Raw genomic sequence first — 19,673 nt, 5'->3', positions numbered from 1 at the left:
ACTTTGGAAAAGAACACACCACTCAACAGCTCAACGCACTTGGATGAAAAGAGCAAGACCAAATAAAAGGCCCGTGACCTTCCTTTGAAATGTCATGGCCGCCAGCACGCTCCCCCGCAGGGAGCACAGCATATTTTCAGCGCATGCTCTTACGGACTACAATCAGTCTTCCGGAGGTCACCTTAATATACTAGCAGAAGCACTTTTTTCTTTAAAGGATTGTGCAAGTCTGCTCATGTGTTTCAAGTGCAGCGTGATCTCTGGTCTGGGGGTTTCCAAGATAACACTCGTTCCATGCTCCTTAACAGGCAGAACATCCCAGCCTTTAGCGTACATGAACAAAGTGAGAATGCATTGACTGCTTCCAATTTTGCTCATAATTACTGTATTTTGGAGACCTTATAAAGAAAATGATTTATACCAAAGAAATAAACGGTTTGTGCCAAGGGAACAAAATATGATCTTCTAATGTTTATGAAACAACCCTCTTTTAAATTTTTTCTATTAAATAGCATCTTTGGGTTATTTTCCTTGAATTATGTATACAAGATGTCGAAAAAATGAGCAGACGTGGATTTATATCTCTAATATGGGATTGGCTTGAGGGACATCAAGGTAAAATAACAAAGACCTTTGTAATGTCTGAGACACAACCATAAAGCAAAATAGATGTCCATCACGTGTTGATAGAATACCATACAATGAAGGTTTCAAGCCTTTCAAGGAATAAAGACAACATCTGGGCAATGCTCAAAAAGCTGGGCTCAGTGGAAATCAGGTGAAGCAGAACATGACCTTACCTTTTCTATGCCATGTTGGCTCCATGTGGCTAACCTGTCGCCTGTGGGTTACTGGTCTTGTCCCAGCACAGGACACATCCCGAGGACTGGCTTTCCCCCATGGTGTCCCCTCCATACACCACCAGGGGGTGCAGTGCCACCCACGCTCTTCACTGATCTGTCTGTCCATCCTGCACCCGAATAGAACCATTGGAAATGCCTGCCAGGCACACTGGAGACATCAGGTGAATCACACAGCCACGGAGAGAGGTCCCCAGGCTCTCAGGGAGAGAAGGCCTGTAAGTCTGTCCCCTGCACCCAGGCCCTGGGATGGTTGCCCCTCAACTACCCTGGCTCCTGCCTGAATCTGCAGCAGAGATGGGGTACCCTCACTGTCCCCAACACCCTGACGTCGTCCCTTTGCTGCTCCCAGATGCCGCGTTCCCAGGACTCCTGAGAGTTGGCACTGCCTCCCCAGGTGAGCAGCCAGCATGCATAGAGGCTGGGTTCACTGTGAGCTGCAACCCCCCTCACTCCTACCCCATTCCTAACTCAGGTGTCCAATGGCTTCAGCACCAAGCCCTGGATAATCCAGGTAGACGTTACTAGAATATTCCACAAGCACCACCTGCTCCCCCACATCCACTGGTTTTTCACTTCTTGATTCTTTGGTCCATGGTTTAACAAAATGGAAGCAATTCATAAATCTCTGATCTTTCCTGATTTTGTCTGAAGCCTCCAGAGCCGGACAGCCCCTGACCTGGGCCGGTTGGACAAAGCATCCAGGGGGCATCCCACCAGCAAGCGCCGGAAGTGTCTACTGTAACACCGAAGCTACGCTCGAGGGGAGCGAGAGCACATTTCACACGTGCTGTCCCTGTTTGATACTGCAGCCATTTTGACTCCCCAGGGTCCACGCGTCTACCGATAAAAGTCCTTTCTGCCGCACTGATAACAGTTTATTGTAACATGTGGAAGATGTATGATGCTCGCCATATGCAGATACTTTGTCATTAGTCCAATGAATCATGCCTGCAGGTGCCCAGGGAAGGCCGGGGCCAACTGACATCTTTATGAGGATTATATAGTCTTTGTGTCTCATGAAACTAAAAATAGCTAAATTGAAAAATTTCAACAGGTGTACATTTTTCTGCATAGGGAAAAATAGTGTCTATTAAATCTCTTTTGAATTTGGTTAGTGTGGCTCTTTGCTTTAAATATGCTTTTTTTCTTCCTGTTGTTTTTGGTCAGGAAAGCTGGAATAGAAACCAGCTACCCAGTTGGCTCAACTGGATGATTTTCTGTACAAAATTTGATTGATTTCTCTTCAAATGGAAACCAAAAAAGACATCTGTGTTGTCTCCTTAAACATCCCGAAACATTTTGCTAGGGGTTCTTTTTACCCATCAGCCCAACAACCAGATCCATATGACCTCTGACTTGCCTATTCCTGCCTAGTGTGTCAATGTTAGCAGCCTAAAAATCTAAAAACATCAGCTCTGAATATCACAGAGTAAGGAATGTCTCTATGATTTAATCAACAGCATGTCAAGGCTTGATTTGGGGTTGGGTAGCCAATTAGCCCATCTGACTCAGACACACAGAAGCAGCATTTTAGGATGGGAATGGACTTTGTACCATGTTCTCCCAGGTGCTCAAGGCCCTTGAAGTTCTCCTATATCCTAACCCAGAGAGGGCTGGCTGGGGAAAATGGTTTTTAAATCTCTGGCAGGCATGGAGGGCCAATCAACTCTGCAGAGATATCAGCTGGTTGATAGTCTTGGCCAAGTTCTGTCTTGGCCTCACATAGGGCATGGACACTCCTTAAAAACTGCTTCACTTTGGACCTTCGCTGCCTCCGAGGGCAGCGGGTGTCCCTGGATACTGAGTGTTTTCCAAAACTGTCTCCTGACCAGGGCTGCTGCGGCTCCAGCCCTCCAGACACAATCCTCCCAGATACCCACTGCCAAGATCCTTTTCCTGTGGTACTCTGGCCTTAAAGCTCCCACTCAGATCCCACTGCCCGGAGCCAAACTCTGGCTCCATTGTTGACTACCTGCGCGAACTTCGGCCTGTGGCCTCATCTCTCTGACTCTTACCCACCTTAATGCAGATGACAGTGCATGGCTGCAATTCACAAAACCAAAATCTCTGGAAATGGATTGTTCATCACTCACCTGGCAGCAAAGCATGACCTGACCCGACCCTTCGGCTGCAGAACTAACTAGAACTGCAGGAGGAACTTTAGCATTGTCTGTGCCCACACTTCACAAAGCATCATGAAAGAGACTGGTTACAGAATGTGGACCTGGGCACTGCAGAGTGTTACATAATAGACACCATGTGCCTCCTATGACCCAACTGAAATCTGAAAAAGGCTGAATTCTAAAACCTTCCTGTATCTCCAAAGGTTTTACACTAAGGAACTGTGGGCCGTGGCACCTACATGAACACTCTTTGTGAAGATCAAATAGGATACTTCTTGCCATTTAATACAGTGGTATAGAGTGACTGATCTAAAAATATTAAGGGACACTTACAGCTAGGATTTTTTTTATGGGAACTAGTGTCTGTTCATCTTCCAGCTGGATCCCAAGTCAGTGACTGCCTCTCTGTGAGCTTGCTGAACCGAAGTAGGTCAGACACCAGACACTGCATTTCTCAGGCACTGGGGTCTTTTATGATATGACCGCTGGTTCCAGAAGGGCTGGGGCTATTTGTGTCCCCACGGTCAACTCAGTGCCCCTCGCAGAGCTCACAGAGTGGGCGCTCCGCAAAGATTATTAAATGAACAGATTAACAACTAACTAAACAGAATGCAACAGAGAGTGAGCTCTTAATTAATGTAGTAGTAACAGTAAGTACGTTCCTAAAACATGGCCACGAAGCTCTGGATTCTGATTAAACATAAACAAAGACTGGAGCCTCTGGCTGAGCTTCTGCGGCTCCCCTGGGGGAATGGATTATGGTAGGAATGGGCATTTCTAGGTCACCAGCCAAACGGATAAATCTGTGGCCTTGGTGTGGATATTGGCTCCGATTACCCAAGGTGGACAGAGCATGGGCTTTGACCAGTGGACAGTCAGTCCTTCCTGCCCAGACAAAGTAAACACAGGCCGTCGAGTCCAAATTTAGCATGAACTGGAACCAGAGAAGGTGAGTTTTGTCATTCAGGTTTGCAGAAAGTTTAAAAACCACCTCGAGAGATGTAGGTATAACCTTATACCCCATTATGATGTCGTCACTCCAACAGTCTGGAGGCTTGAGGCTGGCTGTCATGTATTTGCACTATAAAGAAGATGCTTGAATTGAGTTTTACTCATGAGAAATTTAACTATAATTAAGATCAAGATCACTGGTTATTAGCTGTGCTAATGCTTATTAGCATCCACCAAAATGCCCCGAAAAGCTTATTAAGCCACAGAGCGCTGGGCCCCACTCAGAGAGGTTCTGATCGTACAGGTTGAGGCAGGCCTTGAGGAGCTGCACTCCTCCCACCTCCCATGGTGATGCTGACGAGGCTGGTAGATACTGCACCCGAGACCCACTCATCCAGATGTCAAATATTGACTACCCGCATTCATACCACCACAGTGTAAGGTGTTTGGGTCAAGGGTTTCTCCAGTCTGTTTTTCTTGGGCCAAACATCAGGTGAAACATATGGGAAGAGAAATGATGGGAAAAATCTCAGAAATCAATTAAAAATTAGTTAAAAAGAGGAACTTACCCCCACACCGTTTCTCTTCTATGCTACTGGATCTTGCCACAGATACTTCTGTAAAAAAAAAAACACAAATCACGATGTGTAAAGGGTGTTGGGAAGAAAGAGCACATCAATGAGTCACTTACAGAATGTCTAATGATTTCGTGTTTTATGTGAGTCAAAGTTCTAAAAGCCTGATTACTTGTTTAAAAAAAAATTATGTTTCTTTGTTTTAATCAACCTGAGATTTATTTGGTCAAGGTCATCTGGATTGGGAAGGAGTGAGTTTCATTATCATGGAAAGAAAAGGCTACGATCCTTTGGGTTGAAACCAGGGCAATGATTTCAAAATAAGGCCAGAATATGTGCTGATTTTCTGTTACCATATATTCTGCCAGCTGTGGACCCCACAGTGTTTGCCTGGGTGTTCCTGCCTCTGAGCAAAGTCAGTGTTGTCAAATTCCCTGCATAGGGCACCAATCCACTAGAGCTCCAAGGAAACTGCCAGAACAAATAAAGCCCCCATTCAGTACCCACTCATGCCTTTGGCCATGACACACATTAAATACCCAAGTAAAATGCCAACGAGAGAACAGATCCTGGAAACGTTTTAACCTACAAGGATCAAACACCATTTCAGGAGACCGGAGATGGTATTCTTTCCTGTTCTGATTTTTCAGTGGGTAACAAGAATTAGCAATACGTCTGTGGTCAAAAAGGAAAACAGCACAATAAACACTTGCAGTTCTATACCATACATAATGGAGGTACCTTATAAGACGAATGCTAATAATTTTCTCTAAAATATGGTTACCTTTTCCGTACGCAGAAGAATACAAGGTAATTACCTATTATTACCTTGTAGGAGGTTGGTCTCTGCTTTGGTCCACATCATTGCCCTAACATCCACAGTGAACATACACAAAATGACTTGGAAGTATCTAATACCATGCCTACATATCAGTAGTAACTGAACATCAGTTTCACATGGAAAAATCCGTAGCCCAAGGGCCAGCCAGTCTCTTCTCCAAGATGAGGCCCATGGGACATTTCCACCTTCCCAAGTAAACCAAGGTTGCATAAAGAATTGGCCTTTTTCCTCTGTACAAACACATGCACACAGCACTGCAAAGGCATTTAACCTAATGCTAAAATAACAAGATAGTCTATTTTGATTTTTTGAGCAAAATCATTTCACTGTGTTATAGTCAGTAAATTGTAGGAGATATTGTGCTAAAAAAAAAATTCTTAACACTCAGGGCTTAAATTCAAGCCTACACCCACAGTTATCTGCAAATCTACTGTCTAATTACCTTGAAGCCACAACAGTTGATAGAATCATCTCTGTTTCACCAAACTAGACCTCAAAGGACAGATTTAACACCCACCTATGACTCATTTCCTCTCTAAATGATGAAAATGATTTGGTTACACTGACAAGCCTTTCTGCCCTTACCTGGGATGAAATTGGAATCAAAAACACATGGCCGGCTCTCGGTGGTGTTTCCAGAACACTGGCTGCCCGCAGGGAACAGAAGGATGCATTGGCGGGCACGGACCTGGACTCCAGACACGTCACACTCAGACCAGTCTGACCACTCCGACCAGCTCTCTGCAATGACCGGAAGTGGGGAACACGTGACAAAAATGTCCCCTGAGATCAACCCACCTGGAAGCACCACAGGTCACACGTGACTTTATATTTTCATATTACATTTGTAATGGGGCTGTGTATAAATAAGATGGACACGTATCTTCTGGGCACTCCAGTCAATAAATTACATGTGGGCGTGAATAAAAGAGCTTGTAGACCTTTGATCAAAAATAATGTGCTTTTTTAAAATCCACGTTGTTTGAATGTTTTAAAGTCACTGTAATGGGACACTCGGTACCCTACTTCATGAGGTCCAGCTGTGCAGAGACGGTCAGTGGTCAGGAGAGAGAAATCGTCAGTGCAGACCGCATTTCCCACCGGGCAATGCCCCTCTGAAGAGCAGTCCTCAAACGCTCTCCTGCCTAAATTCCTACGGGCCTCCGAGCTTGGGCAAGAGAAATGACGGTGCAGGAATGAGAGAGCCCTGGTTGCTGATAGGGGTTTCCAGCTACTACAAGCACCTTCCCTTCTGTTACAAAAACAATTCCGTACTCGATATGCCAACATCAGGCTGTACTTGAGGGAGAATTTATTTTATCCCAGGTTTATTGTGGCCTACATGCTTAAGATCTGTGCACGAGTCTGGGTTAAGGCCCAAAGCTGAGTGATCTAAGGTCACTTCCCCCTGAAATGGAAAATTCATTCTGATTCATTAAATTCACCCAGGCTTATGGATGTGTGAAAAGAAAACAACATTCATATTTTAAGTAAGGAGGTCAAAAGAAATGTGCTCTTAGTTTTATTTTAAAATATTGAACAAATTAAAAAGGTATTTTTTTTAATGCAGTTTGCTTTTTTCTTCTTAAATTTCAGCATCGTCTTTGCATTACAAGGAAAATTTGGAAATCAAACATGTGCCTGGATCCACCGTAAGTAAAGAGGTTAAGTTTTTCCTTAAAAACATGTAAAGTACCAGGTTTGGGGATAACTGTGAAGAATCTGGTTTCTAGGCAGTTTTTCAATATAAATGGAACCCTCCAGAAAGAATCGCAGGAGCAAGTTAAAAAATAAAAAGTTTGAGTGTTTTCATGTCAAAGTTAGACTCAGAAGAGGGTGTCTCATTTTCATTCCAAGTGGCCTCCGCGTGTCAGGACAAAGCAGATTACTGGATGAAGACGTTGCCACAGTGTACCCACTGGGCCCCTGTGTTACCTAGCCTCGGAGCCTGGATCCCCTCGAGCCCCCGGACCTGAGGCCAAGTCCTCCACAAGGGCTCCCCTTGCTCCCCAACCAGATTTTCAGATCCCATTACCAGGTTAAACCTTTTACTAGTGCATTGTGATGCCCCGTGTCTGTTACTATTGCGACAATACAGCACTGTGAGAACTATTTATTCTACCGTAGACCAATGTGGGATGATGTCATTTCAAGGATAAGAGTGCAGGATTGAGGTGTTTCCTTCTTTCGTTATTTGCCGTCATGGGGTCTCATCAATTTCACCCTTTGTAAATCAAGGGAGGGAAGGGGCGGGGTGAGCCCAGAGTCGTGGAAGCAGGCAGGCCGCTTACCTGGGCAGGGCTGGGTGCTGCAGAGCGCCTCCTCCGTGTGAAGCCCCAGGCAGATGTCCCCTCCGTAGGCTGGCGCTGGGTTTGTGCACGAGCGGGTCCTCATGTAGTGCCCACCGCCACACGTCGCCGAGCATTTTGACCAGGAAGACCAGCAAGACCAGACGCCATCCACTGGGAAGGGACACAAAGTCAAGCACCTCTGAAACCCCGATCTGACCCATCTGATGCAGCCGCAGACAGAACATGCCCTGCACAAAGGCCTCGATGCACACCCCTGGCAGCTCACGGGGCTGTCTGGGCTCTTCCTCCTGGGGACGAAACCAGCTTCGCATATTTCTCCCTATGCTTTCTCAGCTCCTCTTACTTCTAAACATATAACAGGCAAGCATGGAGAAAGCCAAGGAGTGCTAGGTATGTAATATAACGCCCCAGTCCCCAGGAAGCACCACGAGCCACGCTGTGTGTCATTCACAGGCTTCCTTCCGACCTGGATTATAATGCTCTCCACGACAGGGGGCTAGAGAAAAGCTAACAGGTTCTGGGAGGAACTGTGAAAGGCGCTCCGGGAATGCAGGCACCAAACAGCCAAACAGAGCATGAGCCGCGTTGACCCGGCAGTGGGTTTATAGCAGGGACTACAGAGGCGAACCCCGATATCCACAGCCAGACCGGGATGGTTACAGAGGAGAGTTTGAGTTTTTTCAATGTGCACATGAGGCATGACGGCTTGCATGACTGCCAGGCACCCGGAGCATGTCTCCCGTTTGCCCCAGCCCAGGCTCCTGATACCTGCGCACGGGCCTCCTGACTGCCTGCACCGTGGCCCGCCTGGATGTGGGACCTTGCTGCTCATCCTGTGTTAGCTGATGTTGCTGAAACTGGCCCCTCACGCTGGCTGCGGTCTCTGATACTGTCATACCTGACCCGCTATTTTTGAGAGACTCACTGTTACCTTATGTACATAGTTTCATAGTTTATTTCCTCTGTATCCTACATAAAAAAAAAAAAAAGAACGGGGCGCCTGGGTGGCTCACTCAGTTAAGCATCTTACTTTGACTCAAGTCATGATCTCCGGGTCCTGGGATTGAGCCCCTCATGGGGCTCCGTGCTCAGCGGGGAGTTGCTTGTCCCTCTGCCCCTCCCCCCGTTTGTGCTCTCACTCTCTCTCACAAATAAATAAATTAAATCTTGAAAAATAAAAACCAGAAGCAATCATGAGAAGCAATGACAAAGTCATTCAGGACGCAAGGTTGTTTTGGCTAAAATCACAATGTTTGTATTTTAATACACCCACCATGATTTAATACATCTTTGTGGAGGAATATTTTCCTTTAGATATAGGCATAGGTAAAAAAAAAAAAAAAAAAAAGTACTTTCAAGAAACATGAGCAGAAATTTCATTTTTCTGGTATTTTTATCTGCAAAAAAATAAAAACAAACCAGAAATGAAATATTTGAACCCAATTTTATTTTATTTTATAAAGATTTTATTTATTTATTTATTTGACAGGGAGAGAGACAGCCGGCGAGAGAGGGAGCACAAACAGGGGGAGTGGGAGAGGAAGAAGCAGGCTCATAGCGGAGGAGCCTAATGTGGGGCTCGATCCCAGATCGCCGGGATCACGCCCTGAGCCGAAGGCAGACGCTTAACTGCTGTGCCACCCAGGCGCCCCTGAACCCAATTTAAAAGTGAGTTTGTGACCTCACTGGGAACTTTGTGATTCAGAAGTTTATACATTTTCCCTAATAGGCAATAAGCTGGATAGGGAAGTAACAGGGAGCCAGTCAGTTATCTGCCACTGGTTGTAATACCAGTAAAAGGAGGCAGAATTGTAAACGTTTCAAAAATCCTCTTCCATATCTATCCTTACTGGGAAGATGCTTGCTGGCAGTTTTCTCTGTCTACACCCTGAGCCGAAGCTTGGTCTCAAGCACATGTGCCTGCACACCCCAAACTAAGGTGCCCATATGTCACAGTGCCTTAGAATAACAGGTACCAAAGAGTTTGGGTGTCTGAATGTACACAAGACCGTCTGGAGCTCAGAAGGATCTTGTGCCTCATCTAGATGGTGCTGGAACCTGACTTAGAACCAACCGTGGGATCCGAGGATTCTTCACTTTTGTACCTCATGACAGACGTGCTGACCAGTGGCCAATAGGTATGTTTAACGATGTTCAACATCCCTAATTATCCACAAAATGCAATTCAAAACCACAATAAGACATCACCTCACACCTGCCAGGATGGAGATTATAAAAAGAAAAACAATAGGTAACAATAATAATAATAATGTTGGTGAGGATTTGGAGAAAACAGAGCCCTGGCACGCTGTTGGTGCCAATGCACACTGGTGTAGCATTAGGGAAAGCACTGTGGTGGTTCCTCATAAAAATGAAAAATAGAACCAAAACCTAAGGATATACTGTATGATGACTAACATAACATAATAAAAAATTATTATTAAAAAAAGAGAACTATTGTATGATCTGGCAATCCCACTTCTGGGTACAGATATTGAAAAGAATTGAAATCAAGACCTCAAAAAGGTATCTGCACTCCCGTGTCCATTGCAGTATAATTCACAGAAGCCCAGATACGCTGCCGTGCAGCACTGTGTCTACAGATAACAGTCCTGTCTTGTGCGCTTAAAGATTTGTTTACAGGGGCTCTTGGGTGGCTCAGTGCATTGAGCATCTGACTCAACAGTCAGATGGTTTTAGCTCAGGGGGTCATGAGATCCAGTCCCGTGTCAGGCTCTGCACTCAGCAAGGAGTCTGCTTGGGATTCTCTCTCCCTCTCCCTCCACCCCTTCCCCCGCTCTCTTGCTCTCTCTCAAGTAAATAAATAAATTTTCCAAAAAAATAAAGATTTGTTAACAGGGTAGCTCTCATGTTAAATATTCTTACTATAATAAAAAAATTTAAAACTAAACCAAAGATAGAATTTTTTCATTCACAATCCTGTTATAATCACGCAGCACTCACAGTCACACACCAGGAAGCTGATAAGCTGATGTCTAGAACCTACCTTGTGATCTTTCAAATGGTATTCATTCCTATCCATGTTTCAACTAATATTCCAAGTGTTACCTCTTCTAGTCTAATAAATGCTACCCACCCCATCCACACCAACTGTCCTCTTGGTATCCTGAAAAATTCCCCTGCAGAACTGTTTGTTGTTTAATAGAATGTAGTTCTTGTTCGAAATGCGAACAGTTTGAGGGAGCATTTGTAACAGAACCCAGATGCTAAAACATTCCCACTTGCCAGTTTAAAGCATAAGATCACACCCACCAATTTCAACTGTATATTCAGAACTGGGGAAAGAGCTGCTTCCAGTACAAAGAGAAATCAGAGGAAAATTCCAGCCACTTTACTCTGTCAGTTGCCCTGTTCTGTAAACACTGGACGCCCCCAGACCAGTTTGACCTTGCTCTTCACTTCCTGCCCCCTCAACCCCATGCTCCCAGCACCGACCTCCACCTCTTCTCGGAGTACGGACTCTGGACGCAAGGGGGATGGTGCTTTGTACTGGATGAAAAATGATACTGAAGTAGGAAGGCTAAAGTATTTCCAAAATAGAAATTACAGAGTATTAAAAAGCTTTACGACATAGCCTTAACTGCCAGGGCACATGCAGAACTCAGTTGGGAAACAGGAACTCGGAAGCCAAGGAAAGAAAACAAATGTAGCCACCATGCGAGGGGTGGAACACCGGGGGAACGGAGCCAGGCTGTGAACCTTAAAGCTTCCTAGCCTGCTGCGTAAACCGTGCTGGACTAACAGAGTAATCACACTAGCGCAAATACTAACTCACTCGGTATTGCCCCTTGTGCTCACCACCACCATGGGAGTGTTCTAGAAATACAGACGGAAGCACAGAGGGGTGAGGGCGCAGAGCCAATGTGTGGGGGCGGGACTAGCAGGCTGAGCCCAGGGCTGGGCAAAGTTCAGGGCTTCACGGAACTCCGGTCACGTCGCTACAAGCCCTGTGGGAATCTCCTCCTGGCCCAGAAGGACCAGTCGAGAGGAAGATCAGACAAATACACAAAAGCTCAGATCCATGTTTCCTGCAAGGATCAAGGCAATTAACTGTAGGGAATTATTGCTGATCAGATGAAATTCACAGATGAGGTACACTTGATAGAAGAGGATGAGAAGTCTAGTTCTGGCTGAATACTCCCCCCACCACAGTAAAACAAGAATGATACCCCCAGAAAGTATGATTATTAGCCATCTGAAGAGTAGAGCAAAACGAAATGATTGATGTCTGAGTGTCAGGCCTCCTGGGGGCTGTCAGCGATACAAAGTCCTGCCCTTACAGTTCTCCGGGACGTGGGTGTATGTGGCTCTGTTTCCCCATCTACAGAACACACAGCTGCCCCAACTCGTCATTTGCATTCAGAGTCTGCCCCTCCATTAGACTGTCACTCAGTGTCCCTCCTCCCTCATACTTATGGCTTTCATATGTATGTAATCTTACTTGAACTTGAATATTACTCAGTAACAAAGAACTACCCATTGTCTCCACCTTTGTAGGCTAAGGTCTGGAATCCTTAGTTCTGAAACAGACATGGATTGAAAAAAAGAAGTGAAGAAAGACCAAGCTATTTCTCAATGTTGGAGGAAAATTATGTAGGTAAAGTTACTACCAGATCAACCCACAGAAGGGGAAAAAGGACCATTTCAACAGGATCTCGACTTTAAACGCTTATGGCAGTTTATTATACACATTGGAATTGGAGAACAAATTTTTCATTGATTGATTTAAAAGATTTTACATTCATCTAGCCTTAGATTTATTTTCAAATTTAATCATAAGGAGAAAACTGGTTTTTATTTTTATTTTTTAATTTTTTCTTGATTTTTTAAATTTTTTTATTTTTATTTTTTTATAATAATTTTTTATTATATTATGTTAGTCACCATATGGTACATCCCTAGTTTTTGATGTGGTGTTCCATGATTCATTACTTGCATTAAACACCCAGTGCACCATGCAATACGTGCCCTCCTTAATACCCATCTCCAGCCTATCCCATCCCCCCCCACCGAAGCCCTCAGTTTGTTTCCCAGAGTCCATAGTCTCTCATGGTTCATTCCCCCTTCTGTTTACCCCCTCTTCTTTATCCCTTTCTTCTCCTACCGATCTTCCTACTTCTCATGTTCCATAGATGAGAGAAATCATATGATAATTGTCTTTCTCTGCTTGACTTATTTCACTTAGCATTATCTCCTCCAGTGCCGTCCATGTTGCAGCAAATGTTGAGAATTCGTTCTTTTTGATAGCTGAGTAATATTCCATTGTATATATGGACCACATCTTCTTAATGCAGTCATCTGTTGAAGGGCATCTCGGCTCCTTCCACGATTTAGCTATTGTGGACAATGCTGCTATGAACACTGGGGTGCACATGGCCCTTCTCTTCACTATGTCTGTATCTTTGGGGTAAATACCCAGTAGCACACTTGTGGGAATTCATCAAGATAAAAAGCTTCTGCACAGCCAAGGAAACAGTCAAAAAAACTAATAGGCAGCCCACGAATGGCAGAAGATATTTGCAAATGACACTACAGATAAAAGACTGGTACTCAAGATCTACAAAGAACTTTTCAAACTCAATACACAAGAAACAAATAAACAAATCAAATAATGGGCAGAAGATATGAACAGACACTTTTCCAATGAAGACATACAAACGGCTAACAGACACATGAAAAAATGTTCAAAATCATTAGCCATCAGGGAAATTCAAATCAAAACCACATTGAGATACCACCTTACACCAGTTAGAATGGCAAAAATTGACAAGGCAGGAAACAACAAATGTTGGAGAGGATGTGGAGAAAGGGGATCCCTCTTACACTGTTGGTGGGAATGCAAGTTGGTACAGCCACTTTGGAAAACAGTGTGGAGGTCCCTCAAAAAGAAAACTGGTTTTTAAATAAGATACAGTGCCCACTTGTAACTGTTCTTTATGGACCCAGTAGGACAAAGGATGAGTCAATTCACAGGAAGAACAGTATCATCCTACATGAGGCAAAAATAGCCCTAATACTGGCAGAGCAACTCAGCACCCACATCCCTGAGCGCTTCCAACCCCTCTTTGCCAAGTTACACCCGGTCATGTGTTTAGGAATTTTCTAGAAGGTAGGAGAGAAGATACATATTTGCCCAACTCAGTCCCCTGAACTTCCCCATTCCGGAGTGGAGAGTGACAGGGGCGACTCTAAATATTTCTACAACCCTCCTTGGAATCTTGGCTTTCAGATAGAACATGAGGATGGAGCTATTTCAAGACATTAAGGTTATGTATACACAATATTGGCTTGACCATCAAATCAACTCAAATAAAAACAGCCACCAGGTCATGTTAAGGGGTGTATCTGAGATTGGTCTGTGTCTTGCACTCAAGAACCAAAGTGGCATCCAAGCATTTGGAGGAGTTTGCATGTTCTGCTGACAGCAATGAGGACCCATGTCTGGAGCCTGGGGAGGGGAGGGTGGATGAGAGATCCTAACATTCCCTTGTTACCCTCCCTCTTCAGTTTATAACACAGATCCTAGTCTAATGATGTCACCAACGAATTTTCTCCCAATGCCAGGGAGGAATCCTTCTCTCTATTCTGGGGCTGTGGGAAAGAACTGGCTCTGTGACCTTTCCCACCCCCTCAGCAGCACTTGGCTTGAAGAGTCAAGTGGTTGGAGGGAAGAGCCTCCTGAGGCTGGAGAAATTCAGGCAGAGTCAGCGAAGGAGGAGTGGAGCAGCCATGGGAGCAGGGGCCTTACTGGGCTCCTCCTTCTCAAAGCTGAGAACTATGTATTTTCAGTTTAATGTACATTTACTCATCCATCCATCATCCATGCACCCATCTATCCATCCACCAATTCACTCACTGCCCATCCACCAGTTCACCTACCACCCACCCATCCCTCCATCCAACCATCCATCATTCATCTATCCTTCACCCAATCATCCATCTATTCATCCATTCACCCATCCAACAAATACTCACTGAACACTGTTACAAGCCAGTTCCTTGCTTAAGGAACTCAGAAACTTATCTGTACCTACTGAAAAAGATGCTATGCTACCAGGCTTCTGTACCTTTAAAAACACTGTACTTGGTGTTTGGAATGACCCCTCCCCCACTCCCCATCCCTGCTCCTCTATTTGGCCAACTCCTATCTGTCCCTCACAAGTCAGCTCAGGGGCCGCCGGATCGGGGTAGCTGCCATGACTCCACCTCAGCGGGTCCTGGGCTGATGTAGCCACTACGTCTGGTCACCAACCCAACAGCCAGTGACCACACTGGGTTGACATTATTCACAGGATGCCTCCTCATGAACTCTAGGCTCCTTTCTGACCTGGACCATATCACTGACCCACATATACCCTGTGAACGGTGCACAGTGAGCGATCCACACATTTGCTGACAGTTAAACGAAGGAAGGAAGGAAGACCAAGTAACCCCGTGCTTGTTTCCTCATCATTCAGTGAACGATCCCTGATGGCTGTTTTGTGTGTGAGAGGCCTGTGCAGGGCGCTGGGGGCACTACGGTGAGAGGGACCATCACAGGAGTCCCTGCTGTTCTGGAACCTTCAATGGGCAGAGTCAGAGGCAGTGTGCACAGCCACAGACAGTGCCCGGGGGGCCATGAGGCATCGACGAAAGATCCTCTGGTTATGGGAACGTCAGGTAGAAGTGATCCAGGTGCCAGGGCTGCCCCCAGAGCTCGGCAGGGGAAGCATAGAGAGGGCTGGAGCACCGACCACGACAGACAGCCCTCAGGACCGGGTCTGCCTGCAATGTCCTGTCCAGGAAGACAGAAGCTCTTTAAGCTCATTTACTAACCCTGTACTCGTTTGGGAACTCCATGGGCTGAAATGCTGGGTCTTAGGAGGAAGACCCAGACAACACAGCCTGTCAGCCTCCAAGAGAGAAGACCGTGTGTTCAGAGGACTGAACTCAGGACAAAATGGAGCCCTGCTGACTGAGGACATGAGGGGCTGGCTCGGCAGGTCCCTGGTGGGTCACTCTTGATACCTGTTGGCCTAGAGGAGGAATCTGTGGTACAAAGGGAGGGCAGTCCCTGGAGGGCTGGGCCCATCAGTTTGGGACAGTTTCGAGGACACAACCCATCTCTCTAGGCCAGCACAGCAGGGCCGACCGCTCCATCAGGCACAGTGCCGAGGGCCCAGGAGCCTCATAGGGCCTCACAAGGATGTTTTAGTTTCTTTAAAAATCAGGAGAAATAAATGAATGTTACCCAGCCTAGGTTATAGCTGTCTTTTTACCAAGGCAGTTAGAAAACATACTCTGTGATTTTACATGTATAGAATCTCAAGCATAAAGCCAAGGAAGTCGAGCAAGCCTCCCTGAATTACAAGGTCGTCTACGGCCCTTGAATTTCCAGATGTTGCCCAGATTACTCAATCCACTCACCTGGGCAGGGCAAAATGTTGCACTCCTGGTATTCCACGGATGGGCCCAGGCACGGCATGCCCCCATACCTGGGCTCGGGGTTGTTGCAAACACGCTTCCGGGTCCGGATGCCCCTGCTGCAGTCGCGGCTGCACTGTGACCACGACGTCCAGGCTGACCAAGCCCCGTTGACGGTGTGGGCAGAGTACCTCCCGGTGTGCAGGAAATCACCAGAAAGGCCTGCCAACGAAACGGCCCGAGTGCGGTCCTGTTAGAAATTCTGAGAGTAACCGGAGTCCAAACTAACTTCCACTGTGTATCAGCTGCCTGCTTCATTCTGAAACTACATCCCCCAAATCAGCTGAGCATGTTTTCTACCTCAGAATGAAAGAGCTGCGGTGAATGATAACCCCCCTAACTCAGGCGTCCTTCTCTGCGGCTGCTCTTACGTAGGATGCAACACAGAACCTGACAGGTAAATGCGGTCACATCCTTATGCAAGGATCAGGTCTTAGGTTTGTAGGTCACTCATTGTTCTGAGAAACTTCTCACAAAGGAAACACAACTCCCTCACTTCCCTTGGGAATTCTAGAGCAAACGGTGCTTCACGACACAAAGTGATGGTCACCATCGGAGACAGTCCTCTGCAGAGGAAAGCATGGTTCAGACAGTTTTCCAAACCTGTCCCTCTCCCCGTGGACCTTTCCACGGTGAATTCAGGCTGCTGAAAGATGCAGAGTCCACCACTTTGGAATCACGGGCCACAGAGACAGGTGTCTGTCAGGTACCATGCAGGGGGTGGAGCTCATGACCCAGAACTGAACACATCCCTGAACGACCGTGCGCCGTGGCCCACGCGCCCGTGAGGTCCAGAGTGTGCTTGCTCACAGTGGTGTCCCCCACGTACGTGCGTGGCGGCAGCGGCAGCAGTGCCAGTCGGGAGCTGTGTTGGCAGGAACAGGCTCTCAAGACTTCCCATGTGACTGGTCTGCTCTGAGCGCTCTGCGCTTGCTAAGTCATTTAATTACTTAGCCACAGCCAAAATTCCTGTCCACTTTGATGAAAACGGCTACTCACTTACAATATTAACAAGTATTCTAATATCTCAAACGCTGGCAATGGGACTCAGGTTTTAACAAAAAACTCTCGGGTCCGCCTGGGTGGCTCAGTGGGTTAAGCGTCTGCCTTTGGCTCTGGTCATGATCCCAGGGTCCTGGGATCGAGTCCCGCATCTGGCTTGGTGGGGAGCCTGCTCCTCCCTCTGCTTGTGCTCTGTCTCTCTGTCTAATAAATAACTAAGATCTTAAAAAGAAAAAAAAAGAACAGCTCTCAAAGTATTTCATGAAGTTCTGGGGAAGTGCGAGAAGGCAAATACAGCAAGAGTCCTGTCCACTACTGAGCTCCTTTGCTGTTTACTTATAACTCTGGCTCAGAAACCTCAGTAGGATGCTCTTTAGAGAAAATGGATTTGAAATGTCTTTCTACGATGAACCAATACTTGTGGTTAATCAATGCAGAACAGCTAGGCACCACTCAGCCTCATTTTGTGTGGTCAGAGGCAAAGAAGTCCAATTTTGTATTTTCAAGATGTCAATGCCAAAACATGCGGATAGTCATTAGAACTTGGAGCCCTTAAGATACAAGAAGGATGAAGTACTTTTAAAGCCTTGCTTATGACATACTTTTGGAGGAAATATGGGATATCTTTTATAAATGTGTATCAAACTTTTTCTTAGTTTATATTACTATCATCAAAAACACATCAGCCTTGGTTTTTGTATGTATCTGAGAATAAAAGGGTAAAAAATAGGGGCGCCTGGGTGACTCAGTTGGTTAAGCATCTGCCTTCAGCTCAGGTCATGATCTCAGGGTCCTGGGATGGAACCCTCCCACCCCACCCCGGGTCAGGCTCCCTGCTCAACGGGGAGTCTGCTTCTCCCTCTGTCTCTTCCCCTCCCACTGCTCATGCATGCTCTCTCTCTGTCTGAAATAGATACATAAAATCTTTGAAAAAAAGGGTAAAAAATATGTTCAGAAAGACAATGACATTCCTGTGTAGGGAAACACTGCCACTCATTGTTTCTTTTTCACCTGATGTCGTAAGAAATAAGACAGGTCACCGCCTGCCCTGAAGTAAGAAAATTAAATGTATGAATTGGAGACAGGGTTGCCAGGATTTGCAAATAAAATAGAGGAAACCCAGTTAAATATGAATTTCAGATGAACAACAAATAATGTTTTAGGATAAGTATGTCCCAAATATTGCATGGGGCATACTTATACTAAAAAAATTCTGAAAAATATCAGAAATGCATTTTAACTGGGAATTTTGTATGTTATGTGACAATACCAACATGAGATCACAAGATCGTCCCTTGCAGAATGTAGATCTTTACAATGGGGCCTTGGTTCCCTCTTGGTATTCCGCATATGTATGTCTTTTCTTCTTACTAAAGCAGGATTTTACAAAATTAGTAGGAATGAAGATCATTTTGCTTGATTTTCTATATGTATGGGTGTTTGATTTACTGAAATTGTAGACCCAGTCACATAAAAGTTTTCACTAAGCAGACTTTTTTTTTTCAAGAAACAATGAAAAATCTTATATATAGTTGCTGAACTACAGTGAGCAGAATGGTTTGAGGTCAGGAGATGGCTAATGTCAGGATGTACAACTAGGAGTGGCTCTTGATGGCAATGGCCAGGCCTCCAAGCACGCAGGCTGGCCGACCCAGCTGCCCCTGCTGTCCAGAAGCTCTCCAGAGGAGGCAGAGAGCTCAGTGACATGTGTTTAACTGGTGGCCCTCAGTCAGAGCCACTCTGTGCAAGAGCTTCCCTCTGGCAAGGCAGGAGGACGTCTATCACACCCCCATGAGTTTATCCTACCCATGGCAGCCCAACATGGCGGCTTACTACCTCTGTCATTCATCAAGGCCACCCACCCTGGGTCCAAGGAACCAAAAGTAATCAAAGGGAGAACATCCCCTTGCTCTTCTATGACTTTAGAGATGGATCAAATGCCTGTCTGTGGGAGTGGGTAAGTGCTGGGGGGGTCACAGCTCACCGTCTGTGGAGCAGCCGCTGGTTCCATCACTGGAACAGTACCTCATCTCGATTCTCTGCCTTCCCACTTCCAGCAGATTTGGATCAGGCAGGCGGGCCTTGCAGGTGTAGCGGAACCGCTGCTCGTAGTGGCCCCCATTGTCTGAGATGTTGACGGGCATCCAGGGCGTCCAGGGTGTGGTCTTCTTCAGCTCCGGGCATGGGTTGGTGTTGCAAGGCTGATACTCCTGGGCGGGAAAGGACATGGCATGTGCTTATCATGCAAGCATCAACAGAGTCCGGGCTTCCTCCTTCGCTGGAATACAGGGCTCTCTAAAACCTCATGTCCTGACACCCATCCGCTACTCTGCCAGGTGAAAAACACAGTGCTGTTCAATTTGGGCCTTTAAGAGCATGTTCAGTGTTCAGGTCAACTAGAGCAGGAATGTGCAGTTTCTCTGGGATCAACAAGGAGAAGGAGACAGTAACTGTGACCGGATGTGAGTAAGAATGGCGAGCCCGTAAAATCACCTTCCTCTCACTTGATAAATAACCCAAAC

General features: G+C 46.0%; 1 protein-coding gene across 8 annotated transcripts in view; it reads right to left on the bottom strand.

Moving 5' to 3' along the window:
- Positions 1-19,673, bottom strand: part of SEMA5A (semaphorin 5A) — a 498,547-nt gene that overhangs the window by 10,104 nt on the left and 468,770 nt on the right. For all 8 annotated transcript variants that reach the window (XR_004624352.1, XM_034657090.1, XM_034657091.1 and 5 more), the window contains 5 exons: positions 19,136-19,361; positions 16,093-16,311; positions 7,645-7,815; positions 5,939-6,094; positions 4,507-4,554 (listed from right to left, as the gene is read on the bottom strand). Coding sequence is in view for 7 of the 8 variants with exons in the window: in XM_034657090.1 (XP_034512981.1) it covers positions 4,507-4,554; positions 5,939-6,094; positions 7,645-7,815; positions 16,093-16,311; positions 19,136-19,361 (820 nt within the window). In the remaining variant the exon portion in view is untranslated. The remainder of the gene's footprint in view (positions 1-4,506; positions 4,555-5,938; positions 6,095-7,644; positions 7,816-16,092; positions 16,312-19,135; positions 19,362-19,673) is intronic.

This window comes from Ailuropoda melanoleuca, chromosome 3, assembly GCF_002007445.2.
Source record: "Ailuropoda melanoleuca isolate Jingjing chromosome 3, ASM200744v2, whole genome shotgun sequence".
NCBI lineage: Eukaryota > Metazoa > Chordata > Mammalia > Carnivora > Ursidae > Ailuropoda > Ailuropoda melanoleuca.
Note: the sequence above shows the minus strand (reverse complement) of the source record. Positions and strands in the feature narration are given on the sequence as shown.